Source organism: Synchiropus splendidus, chromosome 1, assembly GCF_027744825.2.
Source record: "Synchiropus splendidus isolate RoL2022-P1 chromosome 1, RoL_Sspl_1.0, whole genome shotgun sequence".
In the NCBI taxonomy this organism is placed as follows: Eukaryota; Metazoa; Chordata; class Actinopteri; order Syngnathiformes; family Callionymidae; genus Synchiropus; species Synchiropus splendidus.
In genome coordinates this window covers 24,905,385-24,919,448 of record NC_071334.1, presented here as the reverse complement: position 1 = coordinate 24,919,448, position 14,064 = coordinate 24,905,385, and the positions used below count along the sequence as shown (strand labels likewise).

Sequence of the window (14,064 nt, the reverse complement as noted above, 5' to 3'; positions counted from 1 at the left end):
TCATCAACTTCTTTCAATGCTTATCCTGACTCAAGTGAACTCACAAGGCAGAAAGCTATTGCTATGCTTAACGTTTTTCCCCTCGCTGTGACACTGAAACACTCACACAGAATATTAATGCCGATGCAGCTCACACTATTGATCACATGCCAGAGGACACATGGCCGTGTCGCCTGGTGTCAATAATCAGAGCTGCGCTCCGAACGGGAGACCTCAGCCATAACCTCATTGACATGTGGGGGAGGTGCCCCACCCAAACACACTCCTGAGAATGAGAAAGTCAGGGACGCCACAGCCATGCTAACATGCATGACATGGGAAAACTGGCCCAGAGAGTGCGATGGAGCAGCACCAGAGCTTATCGTTTCACAAAAAAAAAAAAAATCAATCAAACAAAACAATAAATATTTAAGAACTAAAGTTACATAAAATCCCTATTAAATGACTGTCAGATGATCTCAACAAAACGGCACACTTCTTATGTTTCAGAGGTGTATGAAGTCAAATCCCAAATGGTGACAATATCCTGCGTATGCCTGAAAAAATGCTTTGACTCTACCACCTTTCTTGTTTGCTCCCTGGGGTTCTCACTTTAATCTTATCTTTCTCCTGAGATTCTCGCCTGACAACGGCGGACTATCAACAACCCCGGCCGAGTCTGCGCCCGCGCCGGGTTTTGTTTTCACACACAGACAGTTGAGAGGAGAGAAGAGGCGACGTGTGAAGTGCTTCATTTCAACTCCCGTCGGCACACGCGCCGTCGCTCCAGATAAGAGCGATGTTCCTCACGTGATTAGGATCTTCCAGTTAGCGTTACAGGCCGTTTATCTGCTGCCCTCACACTCAGTCAGCCTTTATGTTCCGTCGCCACTTATCCAGAGAGAGTGATGGAGGTCAGAGAGCGGAGATGGCGAGAGCAGCCAGGACCAGAACCAGCGCAGATGATTTGCAAGATAAGTGGGAATAAACAATACTAAAGAGTAACATAACAAAATATTGCATCATTTTATTTTATTTTATTTTTTATTGAGCTGTTTTTTCCTCATCCTGCAGGTCAGAGCTTCAGCATCCAACCAGACCCATAAAATGATCAGGTGAAATGACATATTTTGCATATGTCACTTGGCAAGTTCTGTACAGGTCTTGTCTTATGTTGTAATTTGATGTGATCTTTTCGCACAGGCTACTGCCTTTTACCAAACTGAAAACAAAAACCAAGTGTCTTTCTTAAAATGTACTGCATGCAGTGCCTGAGGCAGTCCCAGCTCACCTGTACTCCAGGGAAAAGCGTGTCAGCTCGGTGTTGTTGTGGATCCACTTGAACTCCAGCGGCCAGCTTCCTTCAGCCATGCAGGTCAGAACCAGTCTGTTGCGCTCCAGATGAAGCTGACTTCGGACCGGCTCCGTCTTGAAGTAGGGAGGGACATCATCTGTTAGGGGAACAAAAAAAGTGTTATTAACTTCAAGTAAAACACATAAACTACAGACCACAAAGTGAGGGAATGACGCCAGCCACACTCCAAAGTGATTTGAAAACTCAGCTAGTAGGTTGTGATGATTATTGACACTTTCTTTTTCTAAACGAAATATATCAAACATGTTGCAGGTTTTTGAAATACTTATTGTGACTATCTTCGTACATCACAGCTATCCTCTTAACTGCTGCAAAAACGATTTCACACATCTAAAAATAAAGAGATCAAAGAAAAAGAGTGATTATAGCAAACAAAAATGTTCAAATATGTCAGTTAAAGAGGGAAACATAGATGAGCATATTGTTATACAATATGCATGTAATTACTATGTAATTACTGTAGCAGTGTCCACATAAATTCTGAATTATTTATGACTTAAATCTACGATATCAAGAAAACAAAATCTTCAAGAGCTGTTATAACAAATAATGATATTAACAATGTCATTACCAATATTTACAAACAGTACATTTTTAAAAAAGGGAGGGAAAAACTGTGTTTTATAATTCCATATTAGCAGTGTTTGGGCCGAGGCGCTGAGCACAAATAAACACACATTTGCTCACATCCTATACACACCTGCTGGTTTGGGTTGTTAAGGTTTGGGCTGTTGAAAGAATCTTGCCATACAATACAGTACATATCCCAGTACAGGAGAGGTGGTACGCGAATTTGCATTTTATTGCAATACTGTTTCAACAATATATTGTTATTAGAGGCATAATTTTAAGGGGAAAATCAGATAATGCAGTACAATAATATGGGCATTAAAGCAAGCTTATTGTTATCACATCAGTCCAGCAACACTGTCTGTTCAATTTCGCGCTCCAGCAGAGAACAGAATCACTCCCTTTATCAACAAAGTATCTCCAGTGTATAACAACAAAACCTTAGTACTTAACACAAAATATCATATATCAAAGTGTCTATGTATTGAATATTGCCATAGCCGACTTGAAATATCAAGACAGTATCACACAATCAGGTTTTGCGATATTTCAGCAAAATTATTGATACAATATCGCGCATATATCTAGTATCACATTCTAGTATTATTGTAGTGTTGTAAATGGTAGTTTAAAAAAATAATTTCAATAGTTTTAAACACCTGTACAGCATTAAGTATGTTTGAAGATTTTTAAGATTTTTAATTTTTCACTTTAGCCTTTGTTTTGTCCATTGCAAAGTGTTCTTCACAATGTTCCCAAGTTTAATTTCTCCTCTTGCTGTGGATTTGGTTTACTTGCATGGAAAATACTGATAATGTCCTGACATGATGCTGTCAGCAACTTAACAATTGGTTACTGTCAACAACTTTCACCTGTCATTGCAGCTGTGAACTCCACCACACTGCACTGCACACTTGACTCAGATGAATTGTGTCTTAAGAAAACCGCAAGCTTCTCTTCCCAAAGGATTGTTTGTTACCTAAGAAGCTGTGTTTATTTGTGAGTCACATCAATTCCTCTGATGGCAGCGCAGAACCAGCAACAGGAGTCATCAAACCCTTTCAACATTTGTTTCACCAGTGTGCTCCAGCGATTGTGGGGAAACGGACGAAGAGGCAGCTGCAACCTGAGCGGTGAATGTCGTCCCTACATCTCAATGAAGACTCAATAACTCAGGCGAAAAAAATGGAAACCTCTCTGCAAGACGATTGTAAATATAGAACGCATTAATTGGATGGTTGGATAATATCATTATGAAATTGACTGATAAGCAGGGTTTGAAATTAAGCTGTCACAATGATCTATAGGGTTGGTGTTTTTCTTCATGGGAAAGATGAGCAGATCATCGACAGAAGGATAAGAAAATGGTGAAATAAACCAATCAAGAAATCATTTCATCTTTTTATCTTGATGCTGCATTAACGAATTGGGACCTAACAATGTCATCATTGTGAATATTATAAATACTATTTTAAAAATAAACAGTATACAGTGGTAAGTCTGTTTTCAAACGTCCCGTAATTCGAACAAATTGGAATTTCGAGATTTTTTTGCTTCCGATTTCGAACGAAAATCCAGAACTCGAACGCCACCAAAAAAAGCTGAAAAAACATAACGTGCGTGGACCGATCAGCTGACCCTCGACTCACTTTGTTATTGTGTATAACGCAGGTGTAAAACCTTCCCTGTCTCCGCACTGGACCGTGGTAGAGTGTCACAGGGGAGGTGCTCGCTCTCCACACCTCCGAGGAGCTGGGACAGGGATGAGGCGAGTCTGGGACAGAGCGTTACTTGGTTTATGACTTTGTCACAGCCAAACTGCACAGAAGCGCACATTCAGAGCTGGACACGCACCGGGCACCTCTTCACTTCTGGAGAGACCTCACTCACTCGGCAACCCCTCCCACATGCAGCGGCCACACACATAGAGGAACAGCGCACCTGCAGCAGACACTCTACATTCACTCCTACAAAAGACTATTTTAAGGCTTGGAACGCATTATTTCTTTTTCCATTCATTGTAATGGGAAAAATTGATTCAGATTTCAAACAAATCGCTTCTCGAACGGACGTCTGGAACGGACTGTGGTTGAGAACCAAGTTACCACTGTAATTCAGTATAGTGGCGGACTCTACTGGAGTCACTGTTCATTGTTTGGCATTTTGGTAATTTCCACACATTATTGTTGTATATATATTATATGGTATTTTGTCTAGGTCTTGAATGTTTGTATGCTGCCTTAACAACCGAAATTTCCCCACTGTGGGAGGAGTAATGGCAGTCTTCCGATCTAGTCTTTTTCTTCTTCTTCTTTCTCTTTCTGCTTCCCGCTTCAGGGGTGGCCACCGCGGATCATTTTCCTCCATCTCACCCTGTCCTCTGCTTCCTCTTCTCTCTAACCTACAGACTTCACATCTTCCTTCACCAGTCTAGCACAGGTTATTCCAAAGGCAGTTGTGAACCACTTTGTTCTCTTTCAAGCACTAATACACAACAGGTAGTGATGGAGTCAACTTTGGAAATTGCAGTTTCCCTACCATTGTTCAAGTCATTTGCGTCAAACAGCATCACAGCAAAGCGAGTTTTGGTCACAATCACTGATGGTGCCAACCACCAATGTATTGTCAGTTGTTGATGATCTTATATGCATTTCATGCATACAGTATATTCCACCGCTAACAAGCAGAAATATCAAAGCAAGACAAAAAGTCAGTGACCATGTGACATCCAATTCAAAGACATTAAATATGACTCAAAACACCAATACAAAATGTCACTGAGGGAAAAACATATGTAAAAAAAGATAACTCAATGAGCAAATAAAGAAATGAACGGAGAGAATTGGCAGCATATGAAATGAGCAGGTCAAAAGTTCACCAGGCATCTCCATAAGTCACGAATCAGTATTCATAAATCCCGGCCAATTCTTGATGCACGGCTAAAATATTCACCACGGCCTGACTTTTGTCATTCTGATCACCTCGACCCTGAAGGAGCAGCTGCCGACAATAAATATTTATCGCAAACAGGCGACAACTCAATCAAGGACGAAACTGAATTGATCTGTGGCCTCATGTTCCATTCCATATTCATATTGAGCCGCTGGGAGAAGAGTGAGTCAGAGCACAGTCAGGGGGCTGTTATCCAATAATAATTACATTCACAACAATGCAGCTTTCATAGACCTACAAGTGTCAGCGTTACGACCACCTCTCTATTATTGCAACCCCCCCTCAAAAAAACAAATGACCACAGCACGTGAATCGTGTGAAACCGCACAACATCCTTGCGTTAACAACCGATTCATTTTGAATCCCGTACTATCAACCTGACATGTGCCTCAGGTGCCGTCATTTGCATTGACATCGGTACGTGCTGGCATCCTCGCTGACCCCTGAGCTACAGTTTCTGGTCTCGCAGCACCTACAGAGGTGCAGCGGAATCCATTCTTCACAGGGAAAAGTACAAAAGTGATTGAGGCGGAAACAATGCTGGGACCTAATTGCTCCCCAGAGACCCTGCTCTTTTCAAACTGACGATGAGAAGATAACGGTAAAACAGCAGAGGAAGAGAGGAGCAGACAAAAAGTCAAGCCATATCAGCCGCAACCAGACACTGGCTGAAGCGCAGGAAGATGCGTGGCCAAAGCAAATATTGATCCCTGCTGAGTATCTCTCATTAGGAAGTCCATTAGAGCTCATCATGGCAACTAACTAGGCCATCAGGCGTAACTGGTCATAATATTTATAGATAACTGTCACTTGATCTCTGAGGGGTCAACTGTGTAAGGACTTATGGCGCCATTCAAAAGACTCTTGAGTGGAACATGCGTGTTCAGACTGACACATTGTAGACGTGCAAGAGGAGTGACTGACTAGGTATGTGTCCCACATTTACACACATCTGCGTTCACGCCCTGACAAAGGTGAGCGTGTCACAGCTGAGTTGATCAACCCTTCTAGACCAGTCAAGGTCTAATATATATCTTTAGCCCCATTTTTGGGGCCAGGACTCCATTCAAAATCTAACTTTCAATGCAAAACTATTCTATTCAAAATGATTTCTGGTCAGATTTCCGATCTACTCTCGGCATGGGCGATAGCTTATCGTACACAATATGCTGCCAAACACAATCTCCACGATGACAATTCTGCATCTCACAATAAATTCGATAAACACGTGATACACTCACTGCATTGGACTTGCATACATGAACATGATTGCAACAGCGCGCCGCGCTCTCCAGCTCCGCAGCGCTTAACAGCCGACACCGGTGTGTGACAGTGATTAGGGTTCACTGATTGTGGACACACTCACTCAGGCAGCGCTAATGCTACGACCCGGCATCAGTTAGGGACCATCAACAAGTTCTACAACGTTAAAGGATTAGCAAAATCTTCAATAAGGCAAGAGATGTGGATCAGCACCTCCAAGTCTGAGGCCATGGTTCTCAACCAGAATAAGGTGGTTTGCTCTCCCCGGGTCAGTGGAGAGTTGTTGCCCCAAGTGGTGGAGTTTAAGTATCTTGGGGTCTTGTTCTCGCGTGAGGGAAAAGGGGAGTGTGAGATTGATAGACGGGTTGGTGCAGCGGCAGCAGTGATGCGGTCGCTGTATCGGACCGTCGTGGTGAAGAGGGAGCTGAGTCACAAGACGAAGCTCTCGATTTCCTGATCGATCTACATTCCCACCCTCAACTATGGTCACGAGCTTTGGGTAATGACCGAAAGGATGAGATCGCGGATACAAGCGGCTGAGATGAGTTTCCTCCGCAGGGTGGCTGGGCGCACCCTTAGAGATAGGGTGAGGAGTTCGGTCCTCCGGGAGGAGCTCGGGGTGGAGCCGCTGCTCCTCCACATCGAGAGGAACCAGTTGAGGTGGCTCGGGCATCTGATCCGGATGCCCCCTGGACGCCTCCCTGGGGAGGTGTTCCGGGCATGTCCTACCGGGAGGAGACCCCGGGGAAGACCCAGGACTCGCTGGAGAGATTATGTCTCTGGTCTGGCCTGGGAACGCCTCCGCTACCCGACTCCGGATAAGCGGCAGAAGAAGGTGAAGGCAATGAAAAACCACCATTTCAGGAGAGATACAGCAGACAATTTAACCCCTAAATAAAAGGACCGGTTTCTACGAGAGACATGAAACACCGAGTTTTTCATCTCTACACTTAGTTAACTATTGTATTTAAGCATAAACAAATAATGATGTTGAAGACAAACTCCACTAATAATTTTCATCATAAAACAGTTTCAAGAGAGAGTGTAGTGTGTCCAACACATGGAATAGAATCAAAATCATCGTTATCACCGAAATTACAACATTTATCACCATAACTTCTTTTGTCCATATCGCCCATCCCCAATCTACTCCCATCTGCTTCGCAAGACAGAAATACAAGTAGAGACATATTAAGTTTTAAACACCTTTCCGTGTTTAGAGGGAATTGGATCTGTTACATAAAATAAATATCACATAATGTTCAAGTAACAAAAAAAAAAAATCATATATATATGCGTGCGTGCACTCCAGAAGCGGCTGCGCGGTGATCAAGACGTCGCGCGCAATTAAATGTTGACGTTTTTTTTACTGCGTAATATTTTTCTGATAGCAGGTTGCACATATTTTTAGCAGGGTGTGTGTGCGCAGCGTTGTTGACCCTCGTGCGTTTTGCCGTTTCAGAAGGAGTGACATAATAATGTCATTACGGTTTGCCGTGAGTAAGGGGCGTTCCAGGAAAACTTCAGCAAATGTGCAAATATGAGTTGATCCTTACATACGTGTAGCAGTGTAGTTTGACAGGATATCACAATACAAGTAATGGTGAAAACAAGGTGCTAGATAATGGTTTGACAAATAACTTCTCAATAATATTAATATTGACTATTCTGATGAATATTACTATTCAATCTCATTATTCTATATCTGTTATCGCTTTTAAATAAAGTTGTTTTTTTCTTTTTAATTGATTGAGAGAGAGTATAGTGATGAACGTTGGTGTGCTGCAGGATGAAAGCCAGATGCTCCACTTCAGGCAAAAACTCTCTCGATCTGCTCTCTGCAGGTCTGTGTCGGCACACAGAATTGAAACGCTGATCTTCCACTTGTGCTAAAATCGAAGATTCAACTTGATCGCCACAGAAAAATCCTCTCTATGACGCCCCCTTAAATCCTGCATGTGAGAGCCAGAATGGTCTTTCCCGATAAATAAAGAGCACACGGCAGTATAAACAACTGTTTAAGCTTCTTCCTTTAACATAGAGCCTTTAAACCGATTCTCCTCCACTACCTCAAACAAACCGTCCCAGTGAACCCGCCTATCAACCCAAACAAATCTCTCACTGTGTCCCACAGATATACAGTTGTGCTGCTTCCTAACTGTGCTCCACAGTTTCCAGAGATAAGTTCAGCAAGTGGATGCAAATGCAGGTAACTTCCCAGTTGCCCAACTGAAGCAACGCTGCCAGGACTCACACCACCTTCCTCATTTTCTTTCCTCCAGGCCCTGCAGCTTCCAAGACAGCATACATATTTAAGCTGCCAACTGGGGATCCAGCACACATGCACACATCAAAAGTGACTTGATGACACATTCAAAGGTGTTTTTCAAGGCGTGAAGACATATATAAATGTGAAGGGATTCTTTATTATATATGTCAAGTCCTCTGTTCAGGCTTCATGTGTGTGTTTGAGACGGCGATGAGCATGGTAGTCCGTCAGTGGTCCAACAGATTTGCGAATCAGCGTGCTGGCTGTGAAAAATATGTGCAGCCGACTAGCTATATTTGGCGTATGAGTTGGTTCCTCTGTGGGATTTGCGTGTGTCTACGATGATTGCATTTCTCCATGTAGGTGTGTCTTGGTTTCAGGAATGGAATCACAACACTTCATCAATGCCAGAATTTGGGTGACAATATGTATGATTTGGATGAAAACAAAACCCCAAAACTGCTGAGAAGTGGTCACATGACACGTTCCATGCCACATATGCTCCCACACCGAAGCAGACACTTAGGGCAGTTTCACACTGCACATTCTCTCTCAGGTGGCCTTAGTTGGATTCACCCCTGCTGTGCAGCCTCGCACCTCTGCACCACAGGTGATGCCCCTTTTTCCTCCTCAGCTAAAATAGCTGGTTTGTGACCCACGACAGAGCACGTCTGAAGGAAGCTGCGTGACAACCTATTTACGACCGTCAGCTTGACCACCTTATTTCTCAGTCACTTCTTAGCACTGTGAATCACCTCAGATATTAACAGATGATGGACCTCCACAACGGCCGTAACAGAATGTGGTGTTTCACAGCCAGGAAACAAGCTGTGTAATACGGATTGTCTTGATTTATCCACACCAGTCTCACAACACGTTGAACAAAGTGACGACGAAAGTTACTGATGATCGAGAAGATTTTAGTCAATGAAGCACAGATCCAGATGTCAGAAATAATCATTGAATAGTCTGGTAATCTTCAGTAACTTGGGAAAAATCAGAGTCTTTCCTCTTTGCTGTCCTCATACAGACAGTTGCAGGATCACAGCAGTGAAGACAGTTATTGTAGAGCGCAGCACTAGTCATTTAGGCAAATCTGTCTGCCAATAAAATCAGGTGTTTATCAGCCTAATAGATACGAAAACAAGAGTTATCAAACACCGGCACACATTGCAGGTCCCGGTCCGCTGCGCTCCCGGCTGCACACCTCAGTGTTCAGGGAGTTTGCGAAGTTGTTTTTGAAAGATGTTGTCTGCACAGACAGCGATCAGATCCTCTACGGCCCGGTGTTTATCATGTTTCTGTGGAGTCACGCTGTGCATGTAGTTTCATCTAGCGCCGAGTCACCTGAGGCGAGAAGCTCACCCCCCCGGACAGAGTTTCCATGGCCAAAACGCAACTTGTTTGTGTCTCTTCAGTGTCAGACTCCGGCGCCCAGAAGCACATTACAGTATTTAGGTTTACACAGGGAATAAAATCAATTCAAGCGTCAGGATCATGTGGATGTAAAAACCTTTAATAATGGTAGCATATGCATCCTGGGCTTCAAGGAGACCACTTCTTCTTTGTTTAATTGAAAACACGTTGGGATATGTGGATTTGTTGTTGAGTCAATGAGTATGTGCTGGGGTGCTTTTTTAGTTGCCAATTACTCTGCCTACTACAAGCCAGGTGCCAAGCAACAGCCCGCCGTCCCTGGGCTTGTGGGGAGAAGCCTCATTACGAAATGCTGCTTCAGTCCCCACTTCAACCTGAGACGGCCCTGTTCTGCTTCCTTCAGTACACTTTCAGTGTCTTATTTAAATGCTTGCTTCGTGAGAGGTTAACAATTCAGTCCATACGCAGTGCACACACACATACATGCCGCGGCTAACTTGATTGCTGGCGGCCGAGGGTGTGTCCACGGTCCACCTTTGGCCTCGTGAAAAATTAACGCAGTGGAACAATGTTCTTGAGCGCTGAATAATATATAGTCGGGTAACACCGGGGGAATCTTAAGATGGAGAGCAGGGGGAAAAAAACATACTCTTTCCTGCCACTCACTCGCTCCGCTCAGTCCAGTGGCTCGGAAGTCTGTGGACACACACGTGCGAGGAAACGCACGGCGGAATTTTGAACAAGACCTGTTGCCAAACTGCCAGGTGAACATGTCAGCTGACCATGCGTGCAGTATTGTTTATCCAACCAAGAAGACAGTTGCACAGACAGAAAGAGTCACAATGCATATATTCAAAATCCTTTCAATAAAAATTTTAAAGTAATGTGGATTTTTTTATTTTTTTATAACTAGTAGCACGGCTCATTTATGAAGTGCTATGGATTGCTATGCTGTGGATGCTGTCATTCTACAATAGAAACAGTTTTAACTCAGTGGGAACTGGTAATCTATATACCATATCCTCTCAAAGGTTCACTTCATAAAAAAAAAAAAAAAAAAAAAAATTTCATAATTGAGAACCGGGCTCCTAATTCCATTTTATTGCCACTAAACGGTAAACATAAAAATAAAAAAAAAGCTTGGCCAGGGAATTCAGATCACTTGAAATATTTGCTGATGGGTTGTGATACATGGGTTGGTAAACGGTTGCAGTAAGCAGGAGTGACCTTTAGAAAAATAAATAAATAAATAAAAAATTAGAGGTAGCTGGCTATTTTCAGAAACTTCTCTGTTTTCCAAAATAATTGCGTGCACATCTATCTGTTTGTATTCTCTCCAACCCATGTATGTCTGCTGTGTGGTTATGCCACAAAGTGGCAAATATGAAGAGACTTTTGAGCGTCAATGCACGTAATTCAAGAATCCAAAAAGATCAAAATACAACTCACTCGTGGCAGTTCTGTTTATACGCCAGAGTTTTTTCTGGATCTCTACTCTGGCTGGAGATTTTAGAAAGCATCCTTTTCAGAGGGAAACTCTCCATTTGCGTATAAAGGAATGATGCAAGGGATGTTTCTTCCCAAGAAGCCAGTGGAATTTCCTCCTTCTCATCATCTTTAAGTTCCTCTTCGTAGTCTTGCAGCTCACTGAGACATTTTAATGAACTCCAGATCACTAGAGATCTCTAGAGACTAGAGAAAGGATAGAGTTTGGAAGAGTATTCAAAGAAGGAACTGCGGGAAAAGTATGTTGGCCTCCTGTTAACACACAAACACCATTTTGATCACGACAAATGACACAGAGTTTAGGTTCTAACATGTCAGAAACATGGCCATCATTTCTGTGCTTCTGTTCCGTTCAACTTTATTTCCGCTTGTCTGGCTACTGTTAATGTTTAAACTGTCCTCTCCATGGAGTTCATTTTACTATGAACCAGGGACTGGATTTTCCAAAATCAGGATGAACGCCATGTGTTTAAAAACTGGTAACATGAGTGTGTTTGTTTGCCTGTGACTTAAATGAAGTAAATCAGTAAATATTTTAGTTTCAACATGTCCTTTTGGGTTACAGCTGACTCACAATACAATGATAGTTTAGTATTTATTCACTGACGGTAGATTCACTTCAATATCTAAGAGTCTGTTGACAACGGTGTTTGCCACGATATATGCTTGTGTGCGATGAACAACAATGACTTCATGGGGAGCGATAATAAAAATACACAAAATACAAAACGTGCGTTTAGTCAAGATCACAGTAATGTGAAAGACATGTTGGATCTCTGACCTGATCTTAGTTTGACAATGAAAACCCATCTAGATAGACGCTCAGCACAAACCACTAAGATCCACACTGACTCTGAATCTCAGTAGCTGTTCAGATCACTTTTCCCTTTCTTGTATTTTAAAATATGTTTAAAAGAACCTGCTATTAAAGTGAGACTCATTTTGTACTGATGAAACAATATTCATTTTTGAGTAAACGTGGCCTATGTCGCTGTGTTATGTTAACAATGTGGTTATCAGTTACAGATAAGGCTGAGGCCATGGGATGAGCTCCACTATGCCTTTTTTAAACCCTGTTTTCGTCTCCAGTGCATCTCATTTAAAGTGAGTGCATTTTGAAGCAATAAAGTATTCCATACGCCGGGTTTACGCTCGCTGCTGTCAGCTCGGGGACATAAACATGAATCTTGGTGGAAACGTTGCTTCATTTTGCTGCATTATATCTGCCAGGAGCACCACGAAATGAGGAGTTGTTCATGAGCCAAAATAATTGCAGAGGAATCATCTGACTCATTAAAGAGAACCTTAATTCCCATCCCTAATTACAGCCAGTCACGTACTGTATGCGTAGATGGGGCGCTGCACTGTACACACTCTGTAATTGGCAATTTGAGGGATTTCGGTCTTTATGAATAGGGTCGTGATGTAAAATCATCAATATTTAAGCCGTAAAACAAAGCAAATTCAGCAATTATCTTTTGAAGTTAAATGATTAAAGGGTGTCAGGTCAGCGTGTCTGTACTGCAGTCATGGATACTGTATTATTAACTGCACTCTGCCTCACAGTGTGGAAATATAACGTACAGTGGTACCTCGGTTTTCGAACGCCTCGAACAAAAATTTCAAGATTTTTTTGCTTCAGATTTCAAACAAAAATCCAGAACTCGAACACCCCTGAAAAAAGCTGGAAAAAACATAACGTGCGCGGACCGATCAGCTGACCCACGACGCGCTTTGTTATTGTGTATAACGCAGCCTCTGTATGAAGACCTTTCCTGTCTCCGCACTGGACCGTGGTAGAGTGTCACAGGGGAGGTGCTGGAGCGTGTACTCCAGGGTTTGATGTCCTGTTGTGGGCTGGAGCTCAGACAGGGATGAGGCGAGTCTGGGACAGAGCGTCACTTGGTTTATGACTTTGTCACAGCCAAACTGCACAGAAGCACACATTCAGAGCTGGACACGCACCGGGCACCTCTTCACTTCTGGAGAGACCTCACTCACTCGGCAACCCCTCCCACATGCAGCGGCCACACACATAGAGGAACAGCCACCTGCAGCAGACACTCTACATTCACTCCTACAAAAGCCTGTTAATGAATTAAGAGTTAACAAATAAATTGGCTGAAATGGCTGGAAACTGCCCAGTGATCTTAATAAAACACTCAACCACTGAACCCACAAGCCAGATCTGCTTCACCCTGTGAGTTGCATGTGTAATGAAAAAAAAAAAAAAACACCAGTCAGGCAGTGTCTCAGCAGTAAGATAAGGATGATTTTTTTCAAATAATTGACTCTAACTGAGTCTTCCCAATGTTGAGCAACAGACATACTGAGTGAAACGTTCCACACCAATACATATTCAAAGTCATTGTTCAAATGTTTTCATGTGAGTCTTCAATTTTATGACAAATATTATGGACTTTATTGGAGGAGTAACCACAAACTGTATCCAGCTTTTGCATGCAGAAAATAAGGTCTCATCACGCAGCGCAAACATATGTGTATGTGCAGCTGTAGGACCTCACAAACTGAGTCAGTTCCCAAGGCTGGCTTCTTCCACTTCTGCCTGCAAAAACTCACCCTGTTACAAAATGTGCGACACAAAACTTCTAATTAAACAGCGCAACTGCACAAGCACAAGCAGTCTTAGTAAACCACCCACATTCTGTGGTCAGAATCGGACACAAAGCTCTGTATGCACAAATATGGATCAGCTTCCATGTGACTTCTCTGCTGAAAAAGACTGGTTCTTCCTCGTGAAACAAATGCTCAG

The 14,064-nt window shown here is 42.8% G+C and overlaps 1 protein-coding gene across 7 annotated transcripts in view; it reads right to left on the bottom strand.

Moving 5' to 3' along the window:
- Window positions 1-14,064, bottom strand: part of sdk2b (sidekick cell adhesion molecule 2b) — a 235,910-nt gene that overhangs the window by 81,491 nt on the left and 140,355 nt on the right. For all 7 annotated transcript variants that reach the window (XM_053854712.1, XM_053854715.1, XM_053854713.1 and 4 more), the window contains exon 2: window positions 1,271-1,430. In XM_053854712.1, the coding sequence (XP_053710687.1) occupies window positions 1,271-1,430 (160 nt within the window). The remainder of the gene's footprint in view (window positions 1-1,270; window positions 1,431-14,064) is intronic.